At 34.7% G+C, this 12,106-nt stretch overlaps 1 protein-coding gene across 7 annotated transcripts in view; it reads right to left on the bottom strand.

The window, feature by feature from the left end:
* Nucleotides 1-12,106, bottom strand: part of LOC127735938 (inactive polypeptide N-acetylgalactosaminyltransferase-like protein 5) — a 55,450-nt gene that overhangs the window by 34,193 nt on the left and 9,151 nt on the right. For all 7 annotated transcript variants that reach the window (XM_052246383.1, XM_052246382.1, XM_052246387.1 and 4 more), the window contains exon 2: nucleotides 470-1,085. In XM_052246383.1, the coding sequence (XP_052102343.1) occupies nucleotides 470-894 (425 nt within the window). In that variant the 5' untranslated portion in view covers nucleotides 895-1,085. The remainder of the gene's footprint in view (nucleotides 1-469; nucleotides 1,086-12,106) is intronic.

The following is a 12,106-nucleotide window of genomic DNA, read 5'->3' as shown; positions in this document are numbered from 1 at the left end:
CTTGCTATCAAAATCATATAATAACCTCGGGAAACTTAATGGTAGACCATACAATTCACTCGAGGAGCTTGCTATCATAACCATATAGTTACCTTGGGAAACTATGCCACATTTGTATGTGTCCACCAGAGGGCTGAAAAATCCTCAACGACTATTTGAGCGATACAAATTTTATGATCATAAATATAACAAAGATTGTTGTTGAAGGTGATAGCCTTGAATGTCTATTATATTTGTTAGCGCTGTTGCTTTGTTCAAATTTCAGTTATTTTACATAGTCATGAAAAAAGTTATTTCCCCTGAACATTATATCTATGACGTATTTTCAAGACCTTGGTTGGCCATATCGTGCTGCCTTTTTTCTTGATTTCTGTTATCTAGGATATATCAGTGGTAACCTTTCGATTTGATTTAGTACGGTTTTACTTTTTGTTTTGCTTTGTTTTTTCTTGTTCATGATTTTACTTACCCTGGTGGTCTTGAATCTGGAACCATTCTGTTTAAAGGAACTATATCACTAGCTATAATATTTAATCTATATTCTTCCAGTATGTCAGATATATTAAGTTGTTCCTTCTCCGTTGTCATAACAGCTTGACCATTTTCTCCTAACCGGGTTAAATCATTACTACCATATTCGTCTATAAGAGGATTCCCAGTTCTGATATTTGGAATCAATTGAAACTGCTCAGCTGTTATGGAAACGGTTATGTTTCCGAAGGAAAGATCATCATTTATATTTGACGATTTGGAATAATGTTGATTTGTCCCTCTTATGTTAATTAATTTTCTGTATATACCTTGATACCGTCCAGACAATAAATAAAACTCCGTTGTCAAAAATAATACGAAAAATAGCAAACTTCCTCCCAAATATCTTGTCGTCAGTTTCATACTTCCATTTTCAACGCACTTTATATTCGTAAATGTTCTTGTAATTTTATTGTATTTTCATATGCGTACATAGTTAGATAAATACATATAAATACTATTTCTTAATCATTGTAGGCAAATAATACTTTCTCTTTTCAAATAAGTTCATTCCCAACTTTTATGCCACTCTTAAGAAACTGTCAAACTGGAGCCTTAAAAATAAAAGGTGATGTATATGATTAAGACAAGGCTCTAACACAATTATATGAAATCAGTCAAAATCATTATAAAAGTATTATCTAAGATATTAATAGAAATTATTGGGTTTTTTTCATTTACGTTTACTTTGTTTTGATTGTGTGAACGCAGATGTTTTGTTTGTTAACTTACTATAAATGTTGAGTGAAACGGAGATCGTTATATCAAAGCGGTCTGAAATGTGTAATAGTACAACCTCCCTCATATTGCACCAGTTCAAAATATTTTAAATGCGAAAAGGCTACAGTAACCTTTTTTGCGAAATATATATATATTTTATATATATTAAGATCCATTTTTACATCTGGTGATCCGTTTATTTGGCAATCGCCATGGCAGTCAGCAGGGTTTAAGAACATCCGTTGTTCGACCTGCTAGTCAAATGCGTTTTGTTAAAATATACTTTTTCACTTTTTTGGTCTTTTGGAAAATGTTGTTTGTGCTGTATTTAGACCACTCTACCAAGAAATTTGTTTTGCATGCACACGTATAAAAATTGCGGTTTTTATCCAACGCAATCATAGGTTTGAACGTTGTTTTCAATTTAGACTTGTATATATATATATAGATATATATATATATATCTTTATTTCCATTTACGGAATAAGGCATATTCGAAATTATTTTTAAGTATAAATATATGTATAACTACTGAATTTCTAGGAATAAACATAATTCTAGCCTCATCACGATTTACACATATAGTAATTTGCGAAAATAATTTGATCATCTTATAAAAATTAGATACGACCAAACCCCTTAACGTAAGGTCTTTCCATGTTTCAGTTAACAACGGCCTCACAGGTTTAATGCTGTCCTCGACTGCCGTCTGGTTAAACAACAGAGTTTAAAGGTAAAACAGTTTTGTAAACATAACATTTATAATTATGACCTTATCAATGATAATTTATGTCAACAGAGAAGTACTGACTACTGGGCTGGTGATACCCTCATGTAGTAAACCTCAAGCAGATGAATTATGGTAATACTCGTCAAAAATACACCACCCGATTAACACAAATAAAGCAAACGTTTTATTATTGTCGTTTGCGTCCGATTGCTGCTAGAAATTTGAATACCTGACAGTAGATCTGGTGTCGGAAAAAACGCGAAGTACTAACATTGAACTATGGTAACGTTGTAACCATAACGCTGTAGTGAACGACGTTATTGTATTGATTTCATAGCTATCACGACGATTAAACGTATTTTGCAATCATAACGTATTTATTGAGATTCCACAACATTTAATGGTGCCGTAACCTTTGGATATGGATTCAAAGCTAAAGTCAGTTCGTGCTGGACATAAAGGAGACGTCACGAAGTTACTGATAAAATTCGACGAGTTAAAATCAAACACAAACACAGAAGTTGACGAAGTGAAAGCTCTCGATGATGCCGTCACGCAGAAACAGAAAACGTTGATTGACTTAAATAACAGACTCTTGGATCAAACATCGGAGGAAAATCTGGAGCAGGAAATCACCGACTCAGATGAGTATATGTATGAACTAGATTGCAAGCTTAGACAAATTCGCAAATTTATCAAGTTCTTAGAAACAAACACTAAAACTTCACATGATAATGTTGATCCTTCAACGAGCAGACTTAACCCAAACGCATATAATTTCACGCCCGAAGTCAGAGTTGATATGAACACTTGTGCAACAGATTCTATGAACGAGCAGTATTCAATTCACGCCCTGCAGTACATACCCGCCCGTCAGAGAATATAATGTATCAAGTCCCGTCAGAACCGGGATCGTCAAAAAGTAATTATCATAGGTATCCTAAGTTAGACTTGCCCTATTTTAATGGAAATATACTCAAGTGGCAGACATTTTGAGATTGTTTCGAGTCATCTATTCATCATAATGATACCTTAACGCCAATCCAAAAGTTTAATTATCTTAAAGCCAAGCTTGAGGGAAGCGCCGCGCAGACAGTAGAGGGATTCGTTTTGACAAATGGAAACTACGAAACCGCAGTCAACCTTCTCAGAGATCGTTACGGATAAACTAGTAAAATGGCTGTCGTTTCAGAAAACGCTATTTGCGTGTAGTTAAACCTGTCGCAAAGCGATCGTTACATCAAAGATGGCCGTCGCCTTGCACATTTTGAGGCACAACCGACGCCGAGACTTTAGCAGACAAAGGGTTTTCAGGGAAAGGATTGAAATCATGGACAATTTAAACGACACAGATATTATATCTCGCTATATACCGTCTTGATAGACGGGGCATATTTGAGTTTGCAGATCGTACAGTAAACTTTTACCACGCCTTGAAAGGCGCAAAACCTCCTTTCTGCCAAGTATTGACAAGTTACCTTATGTATTATGCAAAAGGGGGGTTTCGTGTTCGAGATAGGAGATATTCATGGGATAAGCTAGTAATCGGTCAGTTGTTCAATATCCTCCGTAGTAGACTGAGTTAATTTGCATCTCTCTTCTGACCGAAATAATTTTTTCCTATACACCTTATCGCTATTCCCGCTTGACCCGAGAATCTGTCCCGCTCGAACTTTTGACGTCATACAACAATCACTTTTCCATTGTGGCGTCAGATATTTTCTATTATGACGTCAAAATTTTACGGGAACTTGTGTGATGTCCAGTAATGGCGGATAAATAGCGATAAGGTGTATGAACAAGCAGCATTGGGAGGAATTAAACAAGATTTTTACAGTATCTACGTTATGCTGAATGTAATTGTTTGCGTTGACTGCATCTTGATCTCTATTATAAGACCTGTAGAAGATGAACTGACTTTCGTCTGTAAGATAAACTTTCATGCCTTAAATGATCACGGCATATGTGATGCAAACATGAAGATGGTATAAGTCAAATGTATGCTATTTGAGTGAACTTTTTATTATTGTATCAAACAATACATAGATATCGCCTAAATTAAGACCATATACGGAAATGTGTGTTGTTATGTACACGTGTCATTTATGATCTACCGTCCTAACTTTACTGACTTCTGAAGTTCTGTAGACTGTAACTCTACAAAAACTTGTTTTCTCTTTTCGGGTAAAGACACTCAGCGTGCTATGTACTTACAATTTATATGTAAAACAAGTTATTTCAACATAAAGAAATATCTGGATCCAAACCATTTGTTTATGATATATGAACAAAACATGAACAAATTAAATTTTATACCAAATGTTTACTGTTGACGCTACTTAAGGTGTCTTCTGTCACGTCCGCGTTTTGACAGGTAGTGCTTGTTTGTCAAATCATAATAACTCCGGTTAAAATAATTAATAAAGTTTTTTTTTGTGTTTTTATCATCGAGGGCATTTGAAACAGCACCCTATCAAAAAGATATGGAAAGGGTATACGGGTATATTTATAAAAAAAACTTGTCGGAACTAACTCCCCTTAGAATGGTAACAATAACTATATATAATAAGAAAAATAGCTTTTGCAAATGTTATTATTAATATGAGAAAGATGTGGTACGATAGCCAATGGGACAATAGCCGAACATAACCCCTTGATAGTAGTGCCTTAAACAATGAGCAAAACCAATATAATACTTTACAGAAATCCATAGTTTAATTTATTTAGTTTAAACATATCTTATCTGCAAAAGTAGCAAAAGGGATTGGACACAACATTATAGTGTCATCCTCTCCCTATATAAATATAAACACAGAAAAAATATTTGATAATGTCAATAACCTAAAAGGAATACATGTTATACAAAAAAAATCGTAAGGGGATTCCGAGGAACCCTGTGTTTCGCCTGCAATGCTGCACTCCGTGTAAAAGTGTAATGTGAATAATGGGCAAAAATGATGTCATTTAAGGGCAAAAACTCCAACACGAGCTCGTCTGACAATTTTGACGTAAATAGATGGTAGGGAGATCTCAACATTTTGAAAATTCCTGTCCCTGTCAGATTTTCTCTATCTATAGCAGTTTTCAAGATAATAGACAAAACTTGCATTTTACCCCGTAAGTTCAATCTATTTTTAGCCGTGTCGGCCATGTTGGTTGGAAAAAAGAGGGTGGTCATCGCACACAATTTCTAAAACTTGATACCCCAATGGTGATTGTGGCCAATTTTGATTACATCTAGCCCAATAGTTTCAGAGGAGAAGATTTTTGTAAAAGTTAACGGACGACCACAACGGACGACTGACGCCAATTGATGGGGAAAGCTCACACTGGCCCTTTGTTCTTAAATTGTACTTTGAAAATAATTTCAGAGACTGTATTTTATAGTTGGGTAATGTGTTCCCTTAGATAAAAAGCTGGTGCTTACAAAAATAACTAGATATGATTCTTAGACTGTCAAAATGTAGTCAAACTTAGAATTCAACTGCCAGACTTGAATGTACAGTGCATGCTGGATCCAAGGACCAAACACTCACGAAAATCATTTTACTACCAAATTGTAATGCAGCAGATGCATGTCATAATACATTCACAAATATTTCTGTTATATAAACACATATATTAGACAGAAGAAGAAGCAAAAATTTCTCGTTATAAAGTCCTCAACTGATCTTGAGTTCAATATATTCAATATTTGACAGTGGTACTTCTTGAAGTCTGAATCATGTACTACATCTGCTTCATCAATTGTTTCCACTTTATTAGAGTTGTCCATCATTTCATTTGTGTTCTTTAAGGTAAAGTTTCCAAATAAGCTTCTGACCTAATTTGATGATAACCATTCTTTTAGTGGAAACATTTTATATGGAGTTGTTTTTTAAGGCGATCGCAAATGCCTTCATAACGAGGTTTTATTCAAGTTTTTTTTCTCCTTGATCAAAAAAGCATACAATATAAAAATAAGAAGATGTGGTATTATAATAAGTTCTCTTTCAATTTTGGGGAAATTTTACAACTTTCTTGGGCCTTTTCAAAACCCAGCCTTTATTTATCAAATCTTCATGGTTTTCTTAGTTTATTTGGGAAATCTAACAAGCTGACTTTTACATGTACAATGTATCTCGAAACTTTCTGATCGAGACCTTCAAAATACGTTTCTGTAAATTCAAAAAATATTGCAATATGAATAACACAACAGATTTTCAATGTCACCCGCCTACTACTAGTATATATTTGTACAGGGCTCATTTTCAAACTTGACCGGTTGTCTGTAGAAAGCTACTGCATAAATTTTTATTCAAATTAGATAGCGATTAATTATGCTAGAAAGATTACAATCCGGACCAATGCTCGGACGGACAGACGAACGAACAGCAGTTATATATATTCCCGGCCGCAATGTGATGCTGAGGGTGACAACAAGAACATAAATGGGGTATATGTCAAGGAGACAACATTTCATCTCAGAAGTTAACTAACCAAAATGTACACCCAGAGGTCGCCACATGATCTGCAACAAACTGGGAAACCCCACACCATGTAGTTAGCCCTATATTTGACATGACCTTAGTTGCATTTTCTTTTTTTGTACAACATTCAATATAATTTGAATCTGCTTTAATTAATCTCATGTTTTTGACGGTCACCATGAATACGCAATAATTTTGTTACACACATTAAGTTCTGAATTCACAGTATTTCAATTTTTTCTGCATAAAGTCAGAATTCTACCAAATTATCTTTGAATTACAACTAGGTAGAACCGTTTTAGTGAATAAAAACTAATGTCTCCCCTGTAGAAGTCACTCTGGTAAAAAAAAAGATTGCCATTGCAAGTAAGAATATCTGGTTAATGCATGGAAATAACACTGTCTTCAATATATTTACAAATTGTTTACAAACGAGGGGGTAGGGCATGAGGGACAAAATATATTACACTTAATTGGTCTAGTCATGATATATTTATTAGAGTATATGGTTTAGGGATGGTATTTGAACAGTTAATATAAGGGGCACGAACCACAGCAAAAACATATATGGTACTCAAAGGTGTTGTCATGCTGATTGAGAATATATATTATATATGATTTAGAGGTAGGGATATGAACATATTTCAAGCTATTTTACCATCAATGGTATGTAGGGGCAGGGTATGACCCCCCCCCCCCCCCCCCCCCCCCCCCCCCCCATTTGGTTGAAATGTCATGTGGACCTACTTATAAACCTTTTGCCTTGTTCTATCAAAGACTGGGTGTTTAAAAGTGAGTCCATTTATCAGTAATATACAGAATTTAAAAGTAAATTAAAATTTTTCCTTTAGAAGCTATTTCTAGGTCTTGAAGATTAGCCAAGTTTCATAAAAATCCATGAGAATTGAATCTCAGTGTGAACCGTAAAAATCAAAGTCCATCTATCAGAAACATACTAAAAATGAAAAAAATATATATATGATTTCAAACATTTGCTTCAGACATTTTCTCTTAATTATTAAAAAGCATCTGCCAAAGTTTCATAAAACTATGAAGGTTTGACAAAGTAATTGATGTATAACAAACTTCACCCCAGACTGTATCTACTTGTTAACTGTAGAAAAACTAAGTCCATTTACCAGTAAAATACGGAAAAATGAAAATAAATATTTTTTAAATTTCACTCTGGATACTGTCTTATGGTCATAAACAAGCTTCTGTCCAAATTTTATAAAGGTTTGACAAAGTTGTTGATGACTGAAAAACTTTAACCTCAGAATTAATCTGAATGTTAACTGTAAAAAAACTAAATCCTTTAAGAAAAATACGGTAAACTAAAAATAAATATTTTCAAAATTTTGCTCTGGATACATAAACAAACTTCTGTCCAAATTTCAAAAAATTCCATGTAGGTTTGAAAAAGTAATTGATGTCTCAAACATTTCAAGTTTAACCACAGACTGTACCTAAAGTTGACGCCGGCGCCAGGTCTCGATTTCGCGAAATAAATTTTGTATTTGGCGCAGTTTTTTCAGAGGGGAAGATTTTGAGTCAAAAGTCGAGTACCATTTCAGGATAAATTTTAGAACCTCCAAAACAAATCTATAGCAAAGTCTTTGATTAAGTAATGGGAAAACCCCTAAAATAAGTATGACAAAAAAAAACAGAATAAAAGTGCAGAATATATGGTAAAGATTCGGAAAAAGGCACACACCATGCTCTCTAGAGGTTAAAGAGTAGTAAAATATATAAAAGAGGGACACAAGGAGAGACGGACGGACGGACTCTCCCATTACTATAACTTTATTCCTCCGCTTTAAAAAGAAGCTTGGGAATATAATAATAAGTCCTGAAACAATGAAGAAAAATAAAAGAGGTTAGAGAATATCTTTACCTTTAAATAAGAAATAAGACATATTTTAGTCTTTTTGTCTTGGATGCATGATTTTTTATTAGTTGTTATTGGCTTTGAACTAGCTGTCAATAATTGCGAGTACTCTCAGGTCTGTACTTAGTGTCTTATTGTTGTGGGGATGTATTAGTAAGAGTTAAGCCTTTTTTAAATGATTTTTATAGTTTGTTCTTATGTTGTACTGTTACACCACTATCCCAGGTTAGGGGGAGGGTTGGGCACCTGCTAACATGTTTAACCCCGCCACATTTTGTATGTGCCTGTCCCAAGTCAGGAGCCTGTAATTCAGTGGTTGTCGTTTGTTTCTGTGTATCATACTTTTTTTTCGTTCATTTTTGTACATAAATTAGGCCGTTAGTTTTCTCGTTTGAATTGTTTTACATTTGTCATATCGGGACCTTTTATAGCTGACTATGCGGTATGGGTTTTGCTCATTGTTAAAGGCCGTACGGTGACCTATAGTTGTTAATTTCTGTGTCATTTAGTCTCTTGTGGAGAGTTGTCTCATTGGCAATCATACCACATCTTCTTATTTTTATATTCTCATTTTACGTATTTGCGTTAAAAAAAAAATGCATTGAAAAGAATAATCAGGATTTAGAGAAAAGAGAAATTAGATAAAATGTCAGATTTTCGATGTTTGGAAAGAAAGAGATTACGAACCAGTGTCAATCACTTACACAAAAAGATATCAAAATAAATTGAACTTGATTTTGGATACACATGAAGCAGAAGTAATTTCAAATCATTTTATGCTGATGTTTTGTTTTTAAAGAGGCGAAACATACCAAGGGGATATTAAAATGGAAATGATAGTTGTTTAAAATACAACTATAGGTCACCGCTTTTAAGTGAACAAAACCCATACTGTAAAAAATCAGAATATAAAATGGTCCAGACCATGTGATAATTTCCAACTAATCTAGAACTTGCATGAATTATTCTTAAATAAATAGGAAACAATATTATTATGTCTACCATGCTGGAGGGAAAATTTTTAATGGGACTTTCTTTGGCTTGGACTCTTTTTTTGCTCTCCGTCGTTTTCTAGTATATGTTTCTCCAATGATAAAGAGTGCGATTTCCTGGGATTCCCGTGCTAAAAATAAATAGCGATTGTCTAGCGATCAAAAATTCTAACGATTCGTCTACGTATGCTTTATGAAACGCACGTAAACGTAATCGTTATGTAGTCGTTAGTATCACGCTAAAATCTATGTTTGTCGTTATTAGCGATTGTTTTATGAAACGGCAGCCTATTGCGCGAGAACACGGGAGAGATAATTTAATCTTGGAAAATCTACGCAAATCAATAACTAGAGAGATCGACATACTCGAAGCAGGGGAAGGAGTCACAGAATCAGACAGATTGCACGCCACTGCATTTTTTATGGGTACGCAATCACAATTACACAAGGACAAATCAACAGACACACTGAAGAAGTTAAATACACGTACATGTATTTTTTGTTCAGGTGAGCACTATCCGACGGAGTGAACAGACGCAAACACGAAAGATCAAATTGTCAAACAGAAACAGGTATGCTTTAACTGTTTAGGGTCACACCGAGTGGCCGCATGTAAGTCTACAAAACGATGTAAAAATGTAACGGAATGCATCATACGAGCATATGTAAAGGACAAGAGGTCATTACAGATACGACACAGGAGCCGAACATACAACAGTCGGCGATTAATGTAGTTGAAACAACAGACGAGACTAGTGTAATGCATTCTTCACAACAAAGAGAAGACATTATTGCACCAGTTATGTATAACGACCAAGGAGTAGAATCTAACATATAATTGTTTGACGAGGGAGCACAGCGTTTTTTCATATCGCAAAAATTAGCGGATAAATTGGAAATAAAACCGACAGAAAAAGTCAACATTCATCTGTCTGCGTTCGGAGATTTATCACAGAATGTTCGAAACTTAGATACTGCAACAATACAACTACAGACCGACACAGGAGAAAGGGTACGTATCAACACCAAATTGTTCCACAGATTATCGTCACGATTCGGAACAAGATTTCACAGACTACAAGGAGCTTGCCACACTTGAGAGGACTCAAACTTGCCCATTCTGTGCAAAGTGGAGAACGTTTTGAAATTGACTTACTCATAGGCGCGGTCTACTACTGGGAAATTATCGAAGACAAAGTTATTAGGGGAAAAGGACCCACCGCCGTTCAGTCAAAGATCGGATATTTGTTATCAGGACCAATCAATAGAAACATCAGCCAGACTTCAACATCTACAGTTCTTTTAAACGTCATTCCATGCAAGAACACAGATATTGATAACGAGAAAGGAAAGTCCAAGACAAAGTTGCCATGGAAACATGACCATCCAGATCTACCTTCAAGTATGACCGTTGCTCAAAGAAGAACAGAAAACACCTCGCAATGGCTCGTACAAAGTAGATCGCACATAAACCCATTTGTGGAAAATTTCCAAGGAAGTAACTTGCTACCAAGACCGCCAGAACGAACACACCCTCAATTTGTGGAGTCAAGAAGCCACATAGATACAGGACAGAACTAATTACTCGCAAAGAAGATTACCGCTTCGTGAAGCTGCCATGTGTGCCAGAAGAAGCATCCATGAATGGACTAAGAGATAAACTTTAATTGTAATAAGTTAAGGTTAAGTGACTAAATTATTTTTATTTGAGATGGACATTAATTTTAAATTTCTTTTATCTATATTGTGAACTTAAACTTTTTAATTTTCGTTACATATTTCACTTTTGTCGGCCCCCAGAATGTCGGAAAATACGCGAAGTACTAACATTGAACTATGGTAACGTTGAAACCATAACGCTGTAGTGAATGACGTTATTATATAGATTTCATAGCTATCACGACGATTAAACGTATTTTGCAATCATAACGTATTTATTGAGATTCCACAACACCTGTCAAGTGAATGTCGGTTTTGAAAATTTTAAAACGCAAACATACCAAATGGCCTAAGAATGTCGAATGAAAAGATTTGGCCATTTTAACTTATTTGATTCGAGCGTCACTGATGAATATTCTGTAGACGAAACGCGCGTCTGGCATACAATAATTTAAGCCTGGTATATATGATGAGTATGTCTATAGACAATATAATATTATAAACTTTTGAATCATCAACATATTCGTGTGATGATGCTTCAACAGCATTCAGCAAATATTCATGATGAAACGTTTTGTGATCTCAATGCTTTCTGAATGACATATATTTCTAATGTTGTCCACAGGCGCTTGGGAATATGATACAGACATTTTTTTTTAATATTTTTTTTTGTTGATTAAAATATTCAATTTTCTATATTTATACTACATATCTATCACTACTGCGCATGTCTCACTTAGTTTCGAGTGATTTTACTAACTCTGAGACAAACCCCCATTTTACTATCCACACTAAGAAACAAACTTTTTGACTTTTTAAAATCAATAGTCGTTCCGTTTTCATTTATTTTTCACTACTCATTCCTCATTTCCTTCAATATTTCCCTGAGAAGTTTTAAAAACACCGATGAGGACATTTCGTTCATTTGGCCAACGATATGTGCATATAGCATTTCGATCCTTTTGTAGTAGCGGTGAGCATCTGAGACATCCATTTCCCTTTTCATATATTTTGAAAATATGTATTCTATTATGCAATGCAGGATTAAGCTGTTCCGCAGAGAAATAAATAGATTTGACAAAAATCTGATGCACACAACACCCTAGCAAGACTATGT

This window comes from Mytilus californianus, unplaced genomic scaffold, assembly GCF_021869535.1.
Source record: "Mytilus californianus isolate M0D057914Y unplaced genomic scaffold, xbMytCali1.0.p SCAF_3, whole genome shotgun sequence".
NCBI classification, from domain to species: Eukaryota; Metazoa; Mollusca; class Bivalvia; order Mytilida; family Mytilidae; genus Mytilus; species Mytilus californianus.
This window is presented reverse-complemented; position numbering and strand designations above follow the sequence as displayed.